Source organism: Amphiprion ocellaris, chromosome 20 (assembly GCF_022539595.1).
Source record: "Amphiprion ocellaris isolate individual 3 ecotype Okinawa chromosome 20, ASM2253959v1, whole genome shotgun sequence".
Taxonomy (NCBI): Eukaryota; Metazoa; Chordata; class Actinopteri; family Pomacentridae; genus Amphiprion; species Amphiprion ocellaris.
In genome coordinates, this window is record NC_072785.1 from 12,205,188 (window position 1) to 12,229,714 (window position 24,527).

General features: G+C 40.5%; 1 protein-coding gene across 1 annotated transcript; it reads left to right on the forward strand.

The window, feature by feature from the left end:
• The first annotated feature begins 15,415 nt into the window (after positions 1-15,415).
• ythdf2 (YTH N6-methyladenosine RNA binding protein F2) lies at positions 15,416-23,114 on the forward strand. Its single transcript, XM_023277441.3, has 6 exons — positions 15,416-15,598; positions 15,824-15,848; positions 17,039-17,118; positions 18,423-20,120; positions 21,622-21,687; positions 22,082-23,114. The coding sequence occupies exons 1-6, from the start codon at positions 15,572-15,574 to the stop codon at positions 22,103-22,105; spliced, it is 1,920 nt and encodes a 639-aa protein (XP_023133209.1). The 5' UTR covers positions 15,416-15,571; the 3' UTR covers positions 22,106-23,114.
• Positions 23,115-24,527: the final 1,413 nt, after the last annotated feature.

The window sequence follows — 24,527 nt, forward strand, 5'->3', positions numbered from 1 at the left end:
GCACATGATGCATGCAATTCTGTGACTTTTTATTCCTCCATGTACTGTGGATACTTGAAAACTTTGTGCTCAGTCCAAGCCGAAAGTGTATCCATGGTCTTAAAACAGCCGTCGGTTGCCAAGTAAACCCTCAAGTCATCTGAAGTATTTAGTGTGTTCCCAGAATGACACATTGGTGTCAACTATAGGTTGCATACACTGGTTATACCAGCATAGAGGAGAAAGGGACTCCGCACAAATCTATGACAAATTATCACCTATCAGCAGTGCAAACAAAAAGATATATTCACACACACACAAACATACCAAGTGACAATCACAAACACCACAGGGGCACTGAATTCATTATGTATCTGTGTGCAACAATCATCCAGGAAACATTAGACCTGAAAAACAGCAAGTTAGATAAATTGTCCCTGAAGTGTAGCCTATTACTCTCGTTTTAAGTGTTTACAGGTGCTTGATGTTTGGGCATGCCAGTCTTTTTGACAGGCACTTCAGAATGCCTAGGAGAATAGTGTGGAAAATTTGCAGAATTCCATGGACGAGTGTCAGATGAGGTGGAATGTCTCTGATGTATGCTAGTGGACGAGCTCCTCGGGAAGTTACATCGTCAGTCTGCTGCGTTCTCTAGATGGAGAACATGACCAACATCTTGCTATGCATACATCACACATAGTATGAATAACTAGCAGCAGTTTAATGGCATGTTAATGAATTGAGCATGCTCTTAAATAGCAGTGGATAAAGCTGACGAGCAATACTTAAAGTTCTCACTTTCCCTTCGTCTTGCATCACTGTTTTAATAAACTGATTCTACAGCACAGATCTGCAGTATAATACTGTAAAGTACTGTGTTGCATATCACCTTAAAAGAGCAACAAAAGACCTGTTTCTGCAATAAACTTACTGAGTGATTTGAAATGTGAAAATCCACTTTTCAAACTGATCAGTGCTAATGTTATTTGGGCACTAATTGTATTTCAGTCCATTGCCTTTGCAGCAGCATGTGCAATGTGGGTTACTATATCCACATACGTGCAGGGTAATGCAGGACAGCACAGGGAGCTCAGGGAGAAAGACAGTGATGCAATGCTAGAAAGCTCACTGTTACACCAGCGTGATCAACAGCTGCAGCTGACGGAAGGCAAGGGAGGCTACTATTAGTATTAATGGCCATGACTAAATTTCTCTGTGTGTCTGTCTCTCTTTTTGTCTCTGTCTCTGCCTCCCGCTTGTCTTCCCTAGTGACACACACACCTTTTCTCTACTTTATCACCCCGTCTTCCCCTGAAATGGCCAAATATTTTGCACGTGTGATTGTGTGTGTGTAGCACTGAGAGCGTGTGCACACATACAGCATTTGTTGTCAAGTGGCTAAACCAGGAAGAAGGCAACTTGCAGAAACATGGCAGCGATCCCAAGGCCTAAAACTCAGTCTGTCGGTACTTTGTGCTTGCCGCTGATATTGAATAACACATGCTAAAACTTTTGCATGTAAAGAACAGTATGTGCAGGAGCGTGCAGTTGCTCTTGTGTGTGTCTCTGTGAGCGGGTGCGTGTAGAGGTGTCTGTGTGTCTACATTTACTTCTATATGCTGAAAATAAACACAGGTTACATCACTCCTTGTGACCCTTCAGCACATCTAGACCCCACCCCTCTTACAAGAGGTCTGACCAGGCAAAGTCTCTCATTGGCTGAGATGTTGCAGGCCAGTTGCGGTGGTAATGGCAACCTGGTTTTATTTAGACCTCTATTCAAATTGCAACACCACCATTAATAGTTTATACTCTATGCTAGAAATGCCTGAGTATCTTAAAGAAAATAATTGCACACATCCACAGCTGCCAACCTTTTATAAGGCCACTTAAGTGAAATTGTCGTACATAATGTACGGTTATTACGATGTAGATGCTAATCAGGAGAATGTAATCAGTAAGCTTCTGGTGATGGTCTGTAAAGAGGGGCTTGTTGCAATATGAACCCGAAACCATATAAGCTACCTCCTGAAACAACAAGTCCTTTATTAAGGTCTCAGTCTGGCTTGGTCCCGAGGGGGTTGGACCTCAGGATTCCACTGTTGTTTATATACCTCAATGTCTATGTGTGTCCCTGTGTGTGTGTGTATATGTCCAAGACAGAGATGTACAGCTGCCTCGTTGTCCAGTTCCACACAAACTCATCTCAGCTGTTCAAAATCATCAGTAAGTGTCATCGGAAACACAGACGCCCTGACACACACATGCACACACACACATATGCAAAAGGCCACATATGGACAGGTCTGGCTCATTCAGCCTTCTACACAAATGTTGGTGATAAATCCTCTGTGATAGGATGTGCAAGTGTGCAGCTATTTTCTTCCTAAAACAACCTCCTCATTGTCTCCACAGACCACCAGGATCCAGGATTCCAGAGACTTGAGTCTATAAGTCAGTTAAGTATAAAGAAAGAATTTTTAGAGTCATATTAGCATTAGCCATTTTACTAGAAGCAATTTTACATTAATGTCAATGTTACAGAATATACAGAAGCATAGTTTTTACACAGGTTAATGTGTCAATTTAAACACAATTTAAAAATCAACTGGGAGGGACTGACATTTCATTGCTTTAATAGTTTTTCTAATCTGTGTTGCAGATATGTTTTAAGCACTGACTGTACTACTAGGCAATATATCTACATTTTATTCCAATAGAAAACAGCATACTGTATTAATGGGAGTTTGGATCTTGAAAAATTTGTTGTCTGAAATTCAACATTTCAATTCAATTAATTCAGTAATTTCAATGTATTTCTTTAAATAAATTTAGAAAATTCTCAAAATCCTCCTATCAGTATTAAGGAATACGCTCACTGTTTAGTTATATGAATATCATTTAGCCCTAACTGGTTGTTTAATGATATCCATGTTGATTTAGTTCCCTGCAAAAATGCGCTCAGGCAGCTCAAATTTCAAACACTGTAACTTTTGACCAGCACTAAATGCTTTTTTAATTCTCAAACAATTTTCAAGGCCATGCAAATTCATTTTATACCATACTTAAGGTAACAGTACTTTAGACGGCAGGAAAAGCACTTTCTTGGATCTAACAGTTAATGTAATGCTTTGAAAAATGGCCGACATTAATGTTCTTTTGAATAGTTCTTCAAAAACACTGTGATTCTGCTATTATTGCTCTGTTAGTTATGATTCCTGTGTGGTAGCTTTAGGTGATGCAAGTCATCTAAGAAAATGTGTAATAAAACTGAGCTGCAATATACGAACACAACTTCAAATACCATTAATATTAAAAAGACATTTGCACTCTTCAAATCTCACAACAGACAGAAAAGCTCCCCACAGGTAAATACACTCAGTGCTCGCTGTTTATTAAAGGCTAACCTTCTGAAATGGACAGAATGTGAATTAACAGCATCCTCTGAGAGGCTGACAAGTGCTACATTCCTAACATCCTATTACTAAGACTGTTCTGCCGCCACACTGCCGCTGGGTCACCGGAGTCAGGCACACACAATCACAAAATCACATACTAGCAAACAAACATGCGCAGATATAAAGCCAAAGGAACACGTACAAAACCCATGAAGGATGCACACAGAAACACTAATCTGGGCGTGTGGGATTGTCACCTTCCTGCCTGGCATTCCTGCTTCGGTTTTCCAGAGGGGGCTGCAGTGAGAAGGGCACTATGGGTGGCAGCGGGGTGGAGGGACAGAGATGCGCAGGGAGGACAGAGGGTAGAATCACAAATTTGGCGTGTCACATGGTCAAACAGGGAAGATTTACGACTGATCAGGTTCCTCATCAGCAGCATGGTGTTGTGGCTTCAGAATTCCAGGTATGGGAGTGAGATCAGACTCCGGCTTTAGTTTGTACACCCTTTCTGGCAACTGCAGCCAGTGTGACTTGCTGAAGATGGCAGCGTTACTGGTGGTTGGCATGGGCAGTGTGGTGGTCTTTCACTGCCTCTTCTCTTACGTCTTAATGGATGTATACATACACCGACAGATGTATGGCACATGCAGAGAAAGACATAAAGAACACTGATACAGATTTAAAGTTACAACAAGGAGCCAAAAATCAGGATTAAATTAGTTTATTCAATAAAAGAGACATGCAAAGAGGCAAGGAGACTCATGGCACTCGATTACAAGCAATCTGTCTTTTATTTCTCTCATTTTGCCTTTCTGTCTACACTCAGGAGCTATGATTTACTCACCGGTGACATCATGGAGACCACAGCTATTTTTATTGGCTGGTAAATGGCCAGCTCTTCTCCATGCTATGCCACCTGTCCAATCCGCACCAGTCAACAAGCCCCTGGGAAAAAAAGTCAAGCACCCAAAAATGATTGAGAGTTGAAAGGCAGAATATGATACATGCATGCCATGCTACTGTCCTAGGCATGTTTCACAAGTCAAATGTCTTGTCACTGCTACTGGTTTGCCATCCATATTTGCCTGTGTTACTTATACACTCAGTGCAATCAGTTGTCTAACACTCACACACATTACTTCACCTCTGGCGTAATGTGTTTTTATGTGCCGCCCTTCAGCATACTTAAAAAAAAATGCTTGTGAATATACATTTAAAATAAAATACCACTCTGGTGAGGAAGCCTTGTGATATACATTATGTTATTCTCCCTTGTGTGTGTGTGCGTGCATGTGTGTGTGTTTTCTGCAAGGGTTGGGTTATTCCTAACCCTGTGTCATGACTTCTTCAGTGCAATTTAATCACATGCCATACAGTAGCTCAGGGGTGGAGGGGTCACCATTTCACCCAATTGACCTGCATGATGTTAACTTTTAGAAAATCGTGTTAATGGAACTACAAACTAGTAATGACGGTAATGTATGACTGTAGGTGATAACACACGTGTGGGATGATTGAAGTTTAAAAGACATGTGGAAATATATGTAAATGTCAAGTGTTGATAAATTGCAGACTGGAATTACCATCTCACAGTTTTATGCCTGCACCAGCCAGTAAAGTTGTACGTTACATCCATGTCTGTTCAGATTCATGTAATATATTTAGACAACTGAGTGAACTTCCTTGTGTTCACATGCGGTTGGCCAATAAACCTGATTCTGATAGAACACAAAGTTGTCACCATGACAGTATCAGAGCTTTAAATATGGATGTTTCTGCAAAGAAGCTACAAATTCTGATGCTCCAATTCTGATTTGCACAGGTCTTCAACCTGGCATCACAGAACATCTATACAATTACTACCAGTTTCACGGTGGGCCGAGACTAGCGTCACCAATTCAGTATCTGACCAAATGTAAAATACCCTTACAATTTCCCCTTCTGTTCCAGAGCTTCTGTGATAAATGATAGTAAAATGTTTATCCAGAACCTTTGGAAATAAAATGTTATCACTTCACCATTTATTTTTAATAGACATTTTGAAAGTTTGTCATAATCAACATATGAACTCTTGAGTTATGGCCAAAAACGTGTCTTGTGAGATCACAGTGATCATAGATCACTAAAATCTAATTACTTCATCCTTGGGTCTAAGGAAACATTTGTGCCAAATCTGAAGAAACTCCCGGACAGACTTATATAAGGACAGGAAACCTGAAAATATATTTCCTCTCGACACAGCTGTTGTCAACACAGAGGCATGAAAAATTCATTGAAAATACTTCTATAGAAAACCTACATTATTTCTTGCTTACAGAACCATACAAAGATCTCATAATAAAAGATGAATGAGACTCAGAGCAACTAATGTATTCTACTTTTGTGTGTCTATGGGTTTTTGAATGAGCAGGTATAGGCTTGATGAGTTTATAAAGGATGACTCACAACTGTGACAATATCTATGCAAAGACGCTTCTAATTAGTGTCAGAATCACCAAGGGCTTGCAAGGACGACAGCAACACTTCACAAATGCAAACAAATAAATTAAGACCAATGAAAAGATCCGTGATGATTTGTGCTTTAGTGACAAAACCTTTTGCAGTGATTCATATGAAAAGAAGCGGAATTGAAGAGCAGTCCTGGTATGTCCTGCATGATAAGCGCAACACTGAGGCTAATCTTGACTTTGCTCCCTCTTAAATAAAAACTTATGACAGAGATGAGGAGTCCACCTTGTGGCAGGGACACGGAATGGCAGGCAGTGTCTTTTTTCCAGAGCTTGCAACAGATATGCTGTGAAACGACACTAGTGGGTGATAAAGGCTAACAAAAAGGAAGCAAAAGAAATGCTGTCGGTACTCTATTTTTGCCAGATAGGAAAGAACTTATTAAGTAAGTTTTTAAGGAAAGTTTCACTCAGTTAAACACAGTTCCATACAGTATATTTATATCTCCAACCTGCCCGTTATAATTACAGTCCAGTGGCTTGTTGGCTACTGAAGAGCTCCACTGGGGCAAATTGCTGGGGTTAAGGAGGCTTTGATAATGAGGGTTCTGCTATTTCACTTTCACTGCAAAACTTATCCTGGTGGTCTTGTAATTGCCCTTATACTTGACCACTGGTCTTCTAGTCCTCTAGTTCCTCTTGTAGTTTGTGATGCATTACAAATTACAAAAAAAGTGCGAAGTGAACACAGTTTAAAATGTCTCCAGCTGTCACTATATAACACAGAGCAAAAAGTCCCCCCCAAAAAGTTATTTTTAAAAGATGTGATTGTGTCTGCAGACAGCAACATTTTACATTTTAATGTCAGAAACGGTTAAAAGTAATCTAATTTATTTAACATCTGTTGGTAAATTCGGAAGCAGATTGCCTATTCTAAAGGAAGTGATAGAAATTCAGACTTTCAAGGTATTAATTTGAGTGATGATACTGGCTGGAGCTTTTTAAGGTAGTGTGTCCTGCAGTGTCTACAAAGGCTTATGCTCAAACAGGTTACTAATAAATTTTCTTGTAAAAAAAAAAAAATGAATGAAATATTTTATTAGGGTCCGAGCACCGAATGGTGCGAAGACGCTATTGAAACCCGTGGGTTTATTATTATTATTAGGGTCCGAGCACCGAATGGTGCGAAGACCCTATTGAAATGCAAGGAATTATTAGGGTCCGAGCACCACGAAGTGGTGCGAGGAACCTATTGTAACCCTAGGAATTATTATTAGGGTCCGAGCACCACGAAGTGGTGCGAGGAACCTATTGAAACCCTAAGAATTATTATTATTATTATTTTTCTTCGTCCGCCGGGAAATCGGCCTTTTTGACGCCCTAAACATACACGAAAACGCATGAAAATCGCCACACACATCAGAACCGGCGAAAAATTTGATATTTTAGGGAAATGGCACGCGTGCGTGCCAAAATGGCTCAATAGCGCCCCCTAGAAAATTAAGAAAATTCAGCCCCCGGACAGTGTTTGACCTAGACTTCTGAAATTCGGTACACATATGTAACTCATCAAGACGCACAAAAAAGCTTCTTGCATCATTACCCATAATGCAACAGGAAGTCGGCCATTTTGAATTATGAGTCATTTTTGGACATTTTTTGATATCTATAAACTCAAACAGCGTAATCCTGAGAGAGCTGAAATTTGGCCAGGATGTACTCCAGTCATGGGTGATCAAAAGTTATCAAAACGCTCCGCAAAAGTCTGAGGACGCGGAAATGGCGAGCCACGGAATGCGGCCATTTTGAAATATGATTCATATTTTGGACAATTTTGTCATTTTTGGACATTTCCAAAAGCTATAAACTCAAACAGCTTAACCCCGACAGAGCTCAAACTTGGCCAGGATGTACTCCCGTCATGGTTGATCAAAAGTTATCAAAACGCTCTGCAAAAGTTTGAGGGCGTGGAAATGGCGAGCCACGGAATGCGGCCATTTTGAAATATGATTCATATTTTGGACAATTTTGTCATTTTTGGACATTTTCAAAAGCTATAACCTCAAACAGCGTAACCACGAGAGAGCTCAAATTTGGTCAGGATGGACACCAGTCATGGTTGATCAAAAGTTATCAAAACGCTCCGCAAAAGTCTGAGGGCGTGGCCATAGTTACCAGCGGAATGCGGCCATTTTGAATGTCTTGCCATGAAACAGGAAGTGCTGTCTAACTAGCCTGTACATGCTCCAGTCTGCTTCAAATTATACATGTGTGATCAGAGTCCAGCCCTAATCACGTCCATAGGTTGATATACACTCACAGTCATAGCGCCACATGGCGGCCATTTTGAATTTCTCGCCATTAAACAGGAAGTGCTGTGTAACCAGACTGTACATGCTCCAATCTGCCTGAAATTTTACATGCATGATCAGAGTCCGGCCCTAATCACATCTTTGTGCCACTTGGCGGCCATTTTGGATTTCTCGCTATGAAACAGGAAGTGCTGTGTAACCAGCCTGTACATGCTCCAATCTGCCTGAAATTTTACATGCATGATCAGAGTCCGGCCCTAATCACATCTTTGTGCCACTTGGCGGCCATTTTGGATTTCTCGCCATGAAACAGGAAGTGCTGTGTAACCAGCCTGTACATGCTCCAATCTGCCTGAAATTTTACATGTATGATCAGAGTCCGGCCCTAATCACATCTTTGCACCACTTGGCGGCCATTTTGGATTTCTCGCCATGAAACAGGAAGTGCTGTGTAAGTAGCCTGTACATGCTCCAATCTGCCTGAAACTTTACTCTCTCAGTTGCAGCGCCTCCTGGTGGATATGCGTGGGCCAGTCGGGCCGCTCGGATGCGAGGACTCGTCCAACGCTGCTTGCAGCTTTTATTGGTTTAGTGGTTGGAAGTCAATAAAACATTAGCGTCAGTCAAATTGAATGCGTCAGTGGATGGAAGTGGTGGTTGCCTTGTGCTGCTCTTCACTTCACTGCAGCTCCATGGCTCCATCTGCTGGACGGACAGAAGTGCAGCAGCTGATGGCAGCTTCTTTGACCTCACGCTGCTGTCAGACCCCAGATTAGGGTTTATTTCAGATATATATAATAGAAAATAGTAATTAAAAAATAAGCTGATGTTGTATTTTTGCAGCAGTGAGTTTTACAGGGTTAAGAGCAACCAGTCAAAGGTTATTACTGAGGATTTTAAACAAAAACATTCAGGCAAACAGTTAACATCATAGGGTGCCTGACATGTTTGTTTTTTTTCCGGGTCGATACAGATTTTTTTTGTAATCAAGGAGATCAATAACCAAGATTTGGAATCACTACACATTTGCAGAAAAAATAAAGTTTTTGAACAGCACATAAAGTTAAGTTAAAATTAAAATAATCACGAGTTGCAGCCTTTGCTTATTTATGTTTTACATGCTGAAGTTGTCCTTCAGTGTTTCACTGATCAGATTGTGCTGTGGGCAGGAACAAGATCAGAGGGAGGCAGCTGCAGCAGACCCAAAGTAGTTTCACATTCATTTATCTGATCAGATTTCAGGGGGCTTTTTTTTTTTTTTTTTTTTTTTTTTTAAGAAATGGGACCAATAATTGAAAACATGCTAAATATCAGATGGGATCATTGGTGTCACAGGACATCTGCAGACACAGGTCAAAGATTACAAGGAGTTTATTTAACGAATGAAACTAAAACCAACACAGAAAGGATAACTAAACCAAGGTGAAAACAAAAAGGGGAAACCAGACTAATTGTAGGAGAAAGGTTCTGGTTTCAAAGTCTCTGGTCTGGCAGAGAGCGGAAGAATGAAGAACCGGGCCTTCGTGGATTAAGGTGATTGAGAACAGGTGAATCAACCCCCACACCTATGAGAGAGATGGATGGATGGATGGATGGATGGATAGATAGGTAGGGAGGTAGATGGACCATAGATAGATGGATGGATAGGTGGATTCTGCAGTGGGGAAATTTTCAGTGTGGCAGTAGCAGATAGGAAAAAAAGTAAAAAGAAAAGCAGCACTCAGTGCACAGATTTAAATAGATGCTTTCTCCTTAGAGAAGAAATAGAAATGCTTGTAAAAAAAAAAATCTTGTGAAATTGCACATATTGACTTATTTACATTTTATTGCAGTTACTTCATGGGTGATCTGAACTACTGGGAGCAGGTTTGATTGAACACAGTCTGACTGCTGCAGGAAGGAAGGACCTCCTTCAAACATTGTGGGTGAAGCAGTCTGTCCCTGAAGGAGCTGCCGGTGATGGTCCTGTTTCCTGCAGGGGGTGGGAGATGTCCTCCATGATAGACAACAGCTTTGTCATCATCCTCCTGTCTAACACCAGCCCAGGACAGCGCTTGCTTTCTTAACCAGTTTCTTTAGTCTCTTCCTGTCTGCAGCCGTGATGCTGCTGCTCCAGCAGACCACTCCATACAGGATGGCTGATACCACCACACAACCATAAAAGGTCCTCAGAATTGCTCCCTGCACCCCGAAGGACCTCAGTTTCCTGAGCAGGTGAAGTCTGTTCTGACCTTTCTTACACTGTGCGTTGGTGTTCTATCTCTAGACATGTTTGAATGTCTTTATCAATAAATGGTCAAACACATGTTGAGTGTCAGCTCAGCTCTTTGTTCCACACATGTATATGTTCCTATGTGATTGGTGTCTTGCAGTCAGAGTGTAAAGAATTGAAGCTGTCAGAGGCTTTCTGTGGTGAAGAGGCTGCAGGACATCAGCTGCTCCAACAGGTGACGCCTTTGTTCTTTGGCTCCAACCAGAACCAGCAATAAATCAGCATGAGCTGCAGCTTATCCACCTCATAGAGTGTATAATAAAGAAACCAAGAGGTTTTAGTTGATAGCTGTCTCTAGTGAATGACCAGCAGTGTCTTGTTCAGGTTGTGAGGAGAAGTAAAAAGCTTACAGCAGCTGATATTCCCAGGTAGTCTCCCATCCAAATACTAACCAGGCCCAACCCTGCTTAGCTTTGCAGATCAGATGAGATTGGGTGTATTCAGTCTCAGAAACAAACCTACAATGTAAGTTCTGTACCTCACATGATTCAAATCTCCACTCACACCTTTTATTTGTCCTTTGATTGCTCCAGTACTGATTGATGCCATCATTTAAGCCAATTTACAACAACACCTTGTAGGAAATGCGGTGCAGAGGTAAGTTCTGTGCCTCACATGTTGAAGGTCCATGGTTCAAATCCCCACTCACACTTTTTATGTGTCCTTTGGATGCTCCAGTACTAATTGCTAGCATCATTTAAGCAAAGTTAGAGCAGCATCTTGTAGGACAGGTGGTGTAGAGGTAAGTTTTTTGCCTGGCATGTTGAAGGTCCCCGGTTGAAATCCACCTTAGTACCTTTATTATCTTCACCTCCTTAATAGTTTTGTGTACCATCATTTACGAAAACTAACAGTTACACCCAGTAGGAAGGATAGCACAGTGGTAAGTTATCTGCCTCTCATCCAGGAGGTTTTTGGTTCGAATCCAGCCCAGGGCTCTTTTGACACTTTTTAAGATAAGATAAGATAAGATAAAGTTCTTTATTTCTCCCCACTCCAGGGGAAATTTACATTGTTACAGCAGCTTTATTTACAATATATACATACTTTGGCTGTATGACAACCTCTTTCAACCATCATTACAACAAAGTCCATGAAGGACCTTGTGTGAAAGATAGCTCACACATAGGTTGTGTGTCTGTCATGTGGAGGGTCACGGTTCGAATCCCCACTGGGAACCTTGTGGAGGATGATAACGGAGTGGAAAGGTTGTGGTCTGTGGTGTGGAGTGTCAGTGGATTGGAGTTGAAGGGTGGTTTCTGTAAACCCAAGAAGTTGCCTGAAAAAGGCAAAGAGCGCAAAGAGCGCAAAGAGCGCAAAGAGCGCAAAGAGCGCAAAGAGCGCAAAGAGCGCAAAGAGCGCAAAGAGCGCAAAGAGCGCAAAGAGCGCAAAGAGCGCAAAGAGCGCAAAGAGCGCAAAGAGCGCAAAGAGCGCAAAGAGCGCAAAGAGCGCAAAGAGCGCAAAGAGCGCAAAGAGCGCAAAGAGCGCAAAGAGCGCAAAGAGCGCAAAGAGCGCAAAGAGCGCAAAGAGCGCAAAGAGCGCAAAGAGCGCAAAGAGCGCAAAGAGCGCAAATGTTCTAACATATTTATTTGTTATTTTGGATTTTGTTATTGTGTCTTCTGTGTAATTAGATATTCAAAAGTGTCAGTGGTGTTGTTCCAATTTTTAGTCTGTTTTTAGATTCATCTTAAAAGTTTAGTCTTGGTCTTTTGTCATTCTTTATGATTTTATAATATTAGATTAGATGTCCAAATGTTTTGTCTTTTTAATGTGTAATTGTTGAGTGAAAAGTATTATTGGATGTGATGAGTTAAAATCTTATTTTCACTATTAAATGTTTAGATAAACTGTTGTAGTTTGTAATTTTAAGAACTTGTAGTAGATTTTAATGTGTAATTGTATATGTAAAGTTTTCATAGTAAATTGTGTTTAAATCCTAGTAAAAGTGTTATTGTCTTTAAGGTGTTTATTTGTAAAGAAACATTGAACTATGTAAATAAGTGTACTAGTGTCTTTCACTTTTTGTTTGGATAGGCGTAGTGAGAGGCAGCTAGACAACGGGGTAGAAATAAGAATGAGGGCAACTCATACAGCACGGGGTTGCGAGCGGGAATAGAACCCGGGCCTCAGCGTCGGGGACCTAGTACATACGTCAGAGGCGTAACCCGTAAAGCTACATGAGCACACATGTTCTGGCCTTGAAAACGTGTATAAATCCAATAGAAAGTCTAGGGGTAGGGTTAGGGTTACAGAGCAAGGTCCTTACAGTAGTAATGCAAAAATAGGGTTAAATTAATATTACACATAAATATTTTTAATGTCCAAACGAAGCAGCCGAATATTAAGAGAAATTAATCCCAGGTTTTCCCGTTGGATTTTGGCCGCTCTATATATAGCACGGCCAAAATCCACCGGGAAAACCCCACATTCATTTTAAGAATTTTTTGGCTAGTTTGACTTAATATTAAATTATGAAAATATGTAAATTTAATATCCATGTTTTTGTACATTGCTACTGTCAGGACCTGCCACTGTAACCCTAACCCTACCCCTAGACTTTCTATTGGATTGATACACCTTTGCTGACAGGTAACATGTGTGATCATATAGCTCTGCGGGTTAAGCCACTCACGCATGTACTAGGTCCCCAACGCTGAGGCCCGGGTTCGATTCCCGCTCGCAACCCCGTGCTGTATGAGTTGCCCTCATTCTTATTTCTACCCCGTTGTCTGCCTGTCTCTCACTACACCTATCGATCAAATAAGTGAAATAGACTACAACACTTATTTACAAAGTTACATCTTTAGTTATTAAATAAACTTCTTGATTTTCTTACGTCTTTTTTTGTCCTACTTTATAAATGTTTTTTTGTCTTAACTTTTTCCCTTTGATTTAATGGCATTTTGTTAGATACTTTATTTCTTTAATCTTCTTCTTCTTTCTAGAATTTAAGACCAAACTTAAATTTTTGATCATTTTTAGACATTTTGAAAAGCTATAAACTCAAACAGGGTAACACTGACAGAGATGACATTCAGCCAGGATGTACTACACACATGGGTGATCAAAAGTTATCAAAATGCTCCGCAAAAGTCTGAGGGCGTGGCCATGGCAGGCTCCTGAACTTTGATGCTTCGCCATGACACATCAACTGCTGTGTAACTGCCCTAAACATACTCTAATCTGCCTCAAACTTTACATGTATGATCAGAGTCCCGCCCTGATGACATACACATGCTGAAATACAGCCACAGTCATAGCGCCACCTGGTGGACGTGCGTGGATTCGCCGACCAGCAAGGATGCGAGGACCCGTCCAACGCTGCTTGCAGCTTTAATTCTTGAATTAAAACTCGGATTGCCTTGCAAGAATACAGCTTATTGTTATTATTATATCTTTTATAGTGTAGTTTGTGTAAATATTTAGGTGTTTCTTATTTGAACTTTTTTTTTAACTAATTCTTGAACTTAAACACAATTTTTTTTTAAAAAAACTCGAGGGATTTTGACTTAAATTGATGAATCAAATAAATATACAGCTGAGAATTGACTCAACTCAAAAACAAAACTAGCCTAGAAGCATACACTTCCCAGGATGCATTTTTGGACAAATCTCTCCAAAGACTCCTGTTCTTGTTTGTGTAGTTTCAGAGAACAAACATACTAGATATTTGCTATCTATATTTATTAAAATAAGCAACCAATGTGCAGTAAACCCATATTTCTAAGGCTATAGGGGAATTTCTTTTTCTCAGATGAATGAACTTAAGATGATTGACAGTGTACTGAGCTATTTTATGGCTGTGTCCCTTGCAATATCTGCACAGGGTTGTGCTCACTGAGTATTCTTGCATATAATAGGATAAAAATATATTCTTTTTAAATTAAACTCACACCAACTACCAAGAATGCAGTTAATTGCATTTGATAAATATGTATTTTTCTACATCTTAATTAATAATTAATTGGGATTCCACGATTCACAATTTTAAGTTTCATTATACTTTACTGGCCAAGGATATTACCAAAGCATTGAGAATCTTGTAATAAAAGGAAATGAAATTGAATTAAATTAAATTCTAATTTATATTAACACCCCTGGTAAAGTGCCTATCTCCACGTTGAGAATTTGGAAGTGTCCCATGATAAACGTTTTGTTTTACAAGGGGCTATACATGCAAAATGTGAACTCATTTGTGTGATGTTTTTGTCAGAGTTTGATGGCATCAAATGTGATGCTTTGTTATTATGATAATTGGGCAACATGTGAATTTCCTGAACTCAATAAAGTCTTCATAAATTTTTATTTTATTATTAAATATTTTGATGATCCATGCTTACAGTGGTTTGAGCCACTGAAGCCAACCAATAATAATAATAATAATAATAATAATAATAATAATAACAAATAGATGACATGTATTCTAGCAGTTATATACTAGCAAGATGACAATTGATTTTCACTGGAGAAATACGTTTTGTTTTTTGTTTTCATTTTGATTTTATTTTTTCAACTTAAATTACCTTGTAATCCCACAGTATACAATTTTACAATTCATTATACCTTATTGGCATGAAAATCAGGTAATAGTATTGCCAAAGCATCAAGTTGTTTTTTTAATTAATCTAAAAATAAACTTTCAGGTTAATAAGTGGATATAGTTGTGGCACATGAACTGTGTATTTATTATATGGTGTGTACAGCTCCTTTGAAATTAAATTGTGATTGTGGGGAGGACGTGTTTTTGTGAGAGTTTGATGGCGTGAAATATGACGCTTTGTTATTTTAAAAAGCAGCATTTTTATGTTTTTACTTTAAAAAACGTATTTTATTTAGTTTTGTTTTATTAACAATTCAATTAATTGGATTTTCATATTTACAGTGCTGTTATTCCTGGGACAGGTAGTAGTCACCTGGCTCCTCCACGCCGCTAGGGGGCGCCTGCTCTCTGTAAATAAATGCCATCGTGGGTTGACGAGGGCCGCCCAGCCATGTTGAGGAGTCTGTCAAGCAAACTGCAGCCCGCCATTGTGTAGAAACCAGGCTCTGTAGAGAGATAAGGGCGCTTGGCTGAAACTCTTCAATAGCTAGACTAATTCTACACCCTGCCGCTTTTATTTAGGAGTAAATACAGTTACACAGGCTCCGGGGGGGAAAGACATGTCAGCCAGCAGCCTTCTTGACCAGGTAAAGAGAGGTATTTTCTGAACATTTACGAGGGCCAAATTTGTCAGCATCGCGACGGTTAGCGAGGATAGCTTAGCTCAGAGGCAGCGGCTGTGGCTCAGTAGTGCAGTAGGCCTGACCACCTGCTAAAGGAACTGACTGCTGAAAATATATCTCTTCATCTATTTTTCCCCTTCCTCTCTTCTCATAAATCAAACCTTCATGAATCACCTGGACCCAATCCAGAGACCGAAAGGCCAAGCTAATAAAGGTAAGAACAAATATTGTCTAACGTTATCGACTCGGGCTCAGTGAATGCGGATCTTTTTACGTGCGCTTTGAAAATCTTGCGTGCGCGGATGCGATAGCTGGCTTCCTAGCTTCTTGGCAAATGGGCCTGTCTGTATCAGTATTTCTACATTTAATTTGACATTTAAATGGAACACACACCGACGCTGTTTTTCATTAAAGTGTTCCCAGCCCTTTAATTCGCCGGTCTTGAGTGTCCTTAACAGCTCTGAAATTCTCTCGTAAAGGTTCCCACAGGTAGCATTAGGCTAGCTATCGTTTAGCTAAATGGCAACATGATACACATAGCATCCTTTTCCTGGTTGAACTTGCAACGCTTTTTATTGCACCGACAGAGGCGAGAATACATTTTTACTCCTCAAGCTCTTGATATCGTTCACCGTGAAACATTTGTGTAGTGTTAAACTATAAGTGCCATCCTAGCACGTTGGGCACTCGGCTAATGTTAGCCAAGTCTGTCAAGTCGAAAGGACTTGGCGCTCGTTAACATGGTGACGCTGCTAACTGCATGCAGCTGACCACATAGCTAGCGTGCTAACGCTAGCGGGTTGCTAAGTTAACCCAAAATGACACGTCTTCCGACACGCTTTTTCCTGTGTCCAAATGGGCCTCTCGTTTCCCGTCAACATGCAGCCCAGACTGTAATGTTAAATAGCCCGTGTTTACTATCCCGTCTGTGTTTTATTGCGTTTTTTCCACGTCCCGAAAAGCTCCCAAGCAACCTCATGACGCTAAACACAGTAGTGCCACCTATAACTTGTGAAAACACCTACGTCCACCTGTAGTTATTAAACATTACATTAGCACTTGAACTATTATTCATGGTAGAATCCCCAGGAGTTGCTTTAGTGTTATTTTATAGCGTTATGTATCCACTGCCAAGTGCATTTAATTTTTTACCAGACCTAATTCATCTCATTGTGCACAGATATGCTGTGTAGTCTGAAGCATGTTTAACAGTTACAGTATGAAGTGTGATATCATTCTCAGCTTTTGATTTCACTACAACGCTTACAAATTGTGTCAAGGAACAATTTTGTTATGTAACAAGTGGTTGTGGTGCTAAATTGACCTGATAACGTCTTACACTCACATTTCTGGAATCACACAAACCTGTACACACAGTTTACATCAATGCTGTTTTATTTTCAGTGCAAAACGGAGCTGTGACCCAAAAGGATACTTTGAATGACGATGAGTTTGAGCCTTACCTGAATACTCAGGCCAGACAGGTAAGCGTTTGACCAGTGTTTGTCTGCAGATGCTTCTTTTCAGTTGAATCACTTTTTTTCATCATACCCCTAAGATTTTGCTCAACTTTAATCCTAAATCTTTTTTATAGCATGGCTCATTATTGATGGAAGTGATATTAATAGTTACAATCAATAGGTTTTAACTTTACCTAGTAGTTGAGTTCTTTTCTGAAGAAAATGGTAATTGTAGATGTTTGTACATCCACAATATGTATTCTCATTGTAAGAAAATCAGAGGGGGAAACAGGCTTAATTTCTAAAGTTAGTAGCACATGTTCAGAGTCAACAGTAGTGATCATTTGGTCAATTTGTTAAATGCCTCATTAATCCTAATACTGATCTTGTAGTTTGGCTAGTACCTAATCTCTCCAATACACTGTGTATTGTGTTTTTAAATTGAACATTGGAGATGTGAGATTATCTAGGTCTAATGTAAGCTTGAGTAAGGTCTATGTATGCCAAATCATTATCTACTGCACATCCCTAGGAATAAAATAAATATGTGAAGATGCAGAATAGTGAATAAACAGATTTGTTGTGGTTTCAGAACTTCTTTTCTAAATGTTATAAGTCATTGATTGCAGATGATTACTCAGAAAAGCTTTTGGGAATAGTTTTTAATTAAACTAAAAGGAAATTCTTTAGCAGAAGATTAGTAAGCACATTTGTTTCACTGGCCTTGGGGCCTTTTATGTGAGCTGTGTGCACAGCCTTGGTTTTTGCATTACTAAGAAATCCAGGCAGACCTAAACAATGTGCAGCTGGAATGAGCACTTTTGTTGGCTGTCTTGTTTTCATTGGCCTTTTGGATATTATTTCCCTTCACTCTGTGGTCGATGATGTTCCCTTGTTGTAGCAACAGACACACTGTGAACAGAGCAGTAGCGAAAGATAATGGGGTCTGTGTTTCCCTCCACTCAGAAAGATGCAACATCCTTCAAGAGACTATAAATAAGGATAAAGCAACATAGCTCATTGTGTAGTGCTATTTATTTATAGATTAGACTAGAAGAGAGGAGTAGGGATACTAAGAAAGCAGGACTGTTACATTACTTTATGACTTTGTGTTGAGTCTTTGATGTGTGATGACAGTAATTCAGTGCTCATGTCCTATCTTGGTCTGACTTTTTGGATCCACAAGAGCAAGGTATATTCATATTAAAGAAGCTTATATTATCTAATACTGTTTGTAATTATGTTAACTTATTATTTAGGTGTAAGTGTGTTGTTGCAAAGTACTTATTTTAATTCTTGTCACTAAGTTTTATTCTTTTTCTGTTCAGAGCAATGCCTATACGGCCATGTCGGACTCGTACATGCCCAGCTACTACAGCCCCTCCATAGGATTTTCCTACTCCCTAAATGAGGCAGCATGGTCCACAGGTGGGGACCCTCCTATGCCTTACCTGGCCTCCTATGGACAGCTGAGCAATGGGGAACCCCACTACCTCCCGGACGCTATGTTTGGCCAGCCAGGCCCACTGGGGAGCAACCCATTCCTAGGCCAGCACGGCTTCAACTTTTTCCCCAGTGGCATCGACTTCTCAGCGTGGGGCAATAGCAGCTCTCAGGGACAGTCGGGGACACCACAGAGCTCAGGCTACAGCAGCAGCTATGCCTATGCTCCCAGCTCACTTGGGGGTGCCATGATCGATGGACAGTCCCCATTTGCACCTGCTGCCAACGAGCCCCTTAACAAGGCACCCGGTATGAACAGCCTTGACCAGGGTATGGCGGGGCTTAAGATCGGCGGTGCTGCTCCTGGTGGTAATGCGGACATGGCTCCCAAGGTGGTTGGCTCTGGCTTACCTGGTGGGGGTCCCCTTGGCCCCGTATCATCTGTAGGACCTCCCAGCATGCCTCCTGTCTCTATTGCCCCTGCCAAGCCCGCCTCCTGGGCCGATATTGCCAGCAAGCCAGCCAAGCCTCAACCCAAGCTTAAAACCAAGGGTGGCATGGCTGGTGCCAATTTGCCTCCTCCGCCCATTAAACATAACATGGACATCGGCACTTGGGACAACAAGGGCACCATGCCTAAAGCTGCCACTCCCCAGCAGGTGCCCCCTATTCCCAGCAACGGGCAGCCACCAAATCAGGCTTCCCCGCAGCCAGGAGCTACTGCAGTAGGGAACCCACAAATGCCCCTGAGCAATGGACAGCTGGTTCCACCTGTTTCCCAGATGGGGCAGCATCAGCTTCCACCCGGTGGGCAGCAAGGTATGGCTCAGATGCCCCAGCCTACTCTCTCCCAAGGCCCTCCTCCTCCACCAAGCCAACAGCAGCAACCTTCTCAGCCTACTCGCTGGGTCCCTCCACGGAACCGGGCCAATGGATTTGGGGATGGCAGTGGGAGTGGTACAGGCCAGTCGCCTCCCACCTCTTCTGGTGTGGGTGTGGTTCCCGGGGTGCCATCTGAGCCTCACCCAGTTTTAGAGAAGTTGCGCATGGTCAACAATTATAACCCCAAGGACTTTGACTGGAATCCCAAGCAGGGCCGGGTGTTTATCATCAAGAGCTACTCCGAGGATGACATCCACCGCTCCATCAAGTACAATATTTGGTGCAGCACGGAGCATGGCAACAAGAGGCTTGACGCAGCTTACCGTTCGTTGGGTGGCAAGGGGCCACTTTATCTTCTGTTCAGTGTCAATGGGAGTGGTCACTTCTGTGGTGTAGCAGAGATGCGCTCACCCGTGGACTACAACACGTCTGCTGGCGTGTGGTCGCAGGACAAATGGAAGGGTCGTTTTGATGTGCGCTGGATCTTTGTTAAGGACGTTCCCAACAGTCAGCTGAGGCACATTCGACTGGAGAACAACGAAAATAAGCCAGTGACCAACTCTCGGGACACACAGGAGGTGCCACTGGACAAGGCCAGGCAGGTGCTAAAGATCATCGCTGGGTATAAACACACGACTTCCATCTTTGATGACTTTTCTCACTACGAGAAGCGTCAGGAGGAGGAAGAATGTGTGAAAAAGGTAACAGTTACTGTTGAATAAAGTGAATGATAAAGCAGATGAATTGAAGTGCTGTCAAGATAGGTTGAAAAAGGTGCAGTGTATGAAGGCTGTATAGATGCCTGCATATGTGCATTTCTTTTTGCATTACAAAGGAATACAGCAAAGTTTCAAGGTTTAAAATCTTTGACAGTGATGTGATTATACACAAGGATATTTTGTGACTTTATTTTGTTTCCAGCTTTCACTGTGGTGTTATGGTTTCCACCTGTTATCACTCGCTTGTAATGCATTGCTTTAAAATAAAACAACAGCCACAGAGGTATGAACCACAAAAATCTTTAAGTACTGATATTTGCTTGAACCTAAAATTACAAAATTGAAATATTTAGTGATTACATGACCGTGTGTCTGGAAACTATTTTAATTGTTTTGTGTTGTTGTCTGATTGTTTCATTGTGACAGCTTCATTAGTGGTATCTGGTGTGCAACCTTCTGAAGCTATGGGAAATGTATTATTTTGGCCATTATATATTGAATGCTTCTTTTGTTGTGTTAAACTATCAGCAGTAAGCTGAAGCCAAAATAGAAAAACATGTTTATTGCAGTTTACACAGATTTAATTTTATTTTTTTGAATTTGTTCATTGTGGAAAGGTTACTGAGTAATACTAGGGCCCTGACAGTTGTGCTACACATTTAGTAACCTTTGACTTTACTGCAGGGCAAATTAGAGTACACAATATTGACTTATAACATTTCTTACCACAGCAGCCTTTTAACCTTTTTTGAATTGGCATTATGTTGCAGCGTCTATTACCGTGGGATGTTGGTTTTTATTTATTCCACTATATCTTTGTGTAGTTGAGGTATGCATTAGAAGGAAAATGTATTGCTAAAGCCACAGAATGAAAAAGAAACACCTGAACTGGTCAATATCCGTATTTTAAAACATGTATTTTATACAGGGTTTGTTGGATACACTGGGTTGATCTGCACCTTACTTTTCTAACACTTGATGGCAAACAAGATGGCTGTACAAAAAAAATGACTGTAGCAATTATAATCTTGCGGTCATTTGCATTCATTTAAATACTGTGATGGTTTTGCTGCAACATAACTGTTTAAGGTATTGAAATGGCAAACACTATTTTCACTGTGTTTTACTGCCATATGTATGTACACAATATTAATGTATCTAACCTGCAGCTTTCTAAAATGGTGCTGAATTATGTCAATACCACTTTTCTGTTGACACCCAGACTTGAAGACCAAAAATACCTACATGTGCCATCTGGCTGTATCTATCTGTGATACCTGTGATATATCAGTTGGCAGGGTTATAATCTGCATTTTAGCTTTTGATCCTGACCTGATAATCCAGTTATGTTACCATAGTCTTTTCAAAATCCTCTAATCTAGACTGGTTTCAAAGTAATCTTTGAGAAATGTGTGACTAAGATCCAGTGGATTGTCTGTTTCAATCTGAAATCCTTCAGTTACACTCAGTTTTTGTGTGACAGGTGGAGGTCCAAGGCAGTGAGCCATATCCCAGCAACCCAAGCAACAGGAGTCATTACAGGCTTCAGGTAACTTGCTTCATCTTCAGTCATGTCCTGAAGCTATTCATATGGCATTTTAAAACTTGATAGAGATGGCGCAACTTAAAAATGTTCAGACACACCATGTACTTAACGTTTTATCATATCTAAGACTTGAGTTGTTTCATGCTGTTGAGATCTCAAATATTGTCATCATTAACCCACATCTGTTTGAGCTGACATTTACCCAAAAGCAAGAGCTCAGATTATAATTTGCTAAATGTCATTAAAAAGTGGATGCCTGCGAGGGCTCTGCACATTTGACTCCATAAAAGAACAGACAGCAGAAACTTAAGGGCTCTTTGTCACTTGTAGTCTGCTATTATTTTATATGATGCAATTGCGTTTTGTGTAACTTGCTGTCCTTTTGATTTTGTTCTAGGAGCGCCAAGGACGAGTCAAGTAACAGTTGGTGCTTTGGTCAAAAGACTGCAATGGCCCCCCTTAAAGCCCTGTCCACCCCGTTACATCATTACATCCAGATCTCTTTAAGAAATTCTAATAGGGGTGAAGAATTAACAAAGGACAAAAAAACTAAATGAAGACTTTGATTTCTTTTGACTTTAAAGACTTACTTCGAACTTGTAGTAAAAAGAAAAGGAAACGATTATTCATAGGACTACAACTAAATGCATAGCATCCTTAGGTGAAATCTTTTTTGCCCCACCCCATTCCACTACATACGCTTTTTCCCTCGTATGCTGCTTTTTCCCTTTTTTCCCTTTTTTTTTAATGAAAGGATCATCCTGTTTTTATGGTCCAAGAGCAAGTCTGTAATTGTCACACAAACACACAAATCCAATAGAAATTTGTAGTGTTGGCTAATAATAGTGTCCCAAAGTGAAGAATGGGCAGTTTGTCTCATTTTCTTTGTTACCCCTACCCCCACCTCTATCTTCTGAGGATGCTCAATCTTCATCCAGGACCCAGCGGAGTTTCCTCCTCAATGGATTTTCATCGTAGGCGGGTGCCAACTACGCTCACTCCAGAATCTTTTGTACATGCTTGCCATGTTTTTGTTCACGAGGACTGCAGATGTTCAGAAAGGCCCTCTATTTTGTTTTCCCATGTGTTGGATGGAGTGTGTGGGGGAGGTAGGGTCGTGAGGATCTTATGGAGGAAGAGTAGGGATGGGGGTCAAGTGTTTGAAAGCAGAAGAAATGTTAAGTTGATGAGCCATGCTCACTGTATAATTTTATGGTCTAAAAAAATTGGGGCCCTCTGTTAACAGTCTTCATTGGACTTAATTTACCCTCTTTCTTTCTCTTAGACAAGTTAATTCAGTGTTGCTTTGGGCTGCTTTCTTTTTTTTCTTCCCCTTCCTCCGTTTTCTAAAGACAGTGATGCGAGTGGCCTTGCCCCCACTCTTTCTATTAATCAGTTCAAAAGTAATAAATGTGGTATATTCAGCAGAATGGTGTGCATTCCCCTTGTTTGACTGTGTAAAGCAGTTTTGTCATGCAGCATGTCTGTGCATTTTTATTTCCTGTTTTTCCCACATGGGTAGGCTATATTAATGAATGTTTTTCTGCTAACCTTCATATTCACCTGCCCCCTCCCCATCAAGACTTCAATTTGCACCATGGCACCCTGCATTTCTTACCTCTCTACTTTCCAAATCCGCCTTGTCCTCCACACTCCCACATTCTTGTTTCTGCTCAGCCAACCATACATACTTATACCATCACAATCAGCTTTGACCATTTTCAGAATGTCATTGTTGGTGAGTAAAAGAAAAAAAAATACATAAAAAAAAAAAAAAAAAACGCAAGGTCCTCTTTCAGAACTACTGGCTTTTATTTGTGGCATAATAAAGATGCTCCACAAAGTCACATGTGGGTTCTTCTCCTCATTGGCCATTTTTAGTCACATGGGTGGTCTCTTGTTTCTGTCTACTTGGATTGTGTCCTCTTTGGCATTTAATGTATGTTGATGTTCTGAGTACACTGTAAAACGTGTGTTTACCATGTTGCACTTAATTTGTTTGGGGGACCAGACACCACCAATGTAGCCTACTGCGTTATTGTTTTGTGCATGAAGGACAGTATCTATTTTGGACACTGTTCTTTGTAAATTGACTCATCAATTAGACTTGGTCAGCGTTGGTTTTAATTTAGTCGCTTTAAGCTGAGCAGATACTAACTTGACAAACCCTTACTTGGTCGGCTTAGATGAATGGAAACAGAAAACGGTTTGACATGGCAGAAATTGACTTAAAATATATGAAAGTATGATTCCTACTTACAGTGCATATATCTGTCCAATCCCGTGTCGTCTAACGCGGTGTGTTGCCTATAAATAATCTGCAATCCGCCATTTTCTGCACTGATCATTTCGGTTGTACTAAACTTAACGAACACAAGGGGGCGACACAGGACTGTTTACTGCTGTTCATTTTCCATTTTGGCTCAAGTGCAGGTTCATCTGCCTGGTGTTGAGAGTTTTCCAAAAAAAAACGGGTCCTTGCATCAAGACATTGTGTGGTTAAATTTTTGTCTAAAATATGGTAATTTTTTTATTTTTTGTGTTTTCTAATTATTCAAAACACTGCTCTAAACACTACAAATGGATTATAGAGAAATTTTTATTTTCATATATATATATATATATATATATATATATATATATATATATATATATATATATATATATATATATATATATATATATATATATATATGATGGATTGATGTGTGAGTGCATAAGGTAAATTGCAACATCACTAAAGAAATATGGGGCTGCTAATTACAAAAAACAACTTTCCTTTCAAATTAAGTTTAACAATTGATTGTCTTCAGAAATAAAGTGGCCACGGTGCAGACAACTTG

Bases quoted from the DNA above. Each gene is read 5' to 3' on its own strand.
- ythdf2 (XM_023277441.3), top strand. From the start codon at position 15,572: ATGTCAGCCAGCAGCCTTCTTGACCAG. The intron at 15,599-15,823 runs GTAAAGAGAGGT...GACCCAATCCAG, and splicing joins CCAGCAGCCTTCTTGACCAG to AGACCGAAAGGCCAAGCTAA. The intron at 21,688-22,081 runs GTAACTTGCTTC...ATTTTGTTCTAG, and splicing joins GGAGTCATTACAGGCTTCAG to GAGCGCCAAGGACGAGTCAA.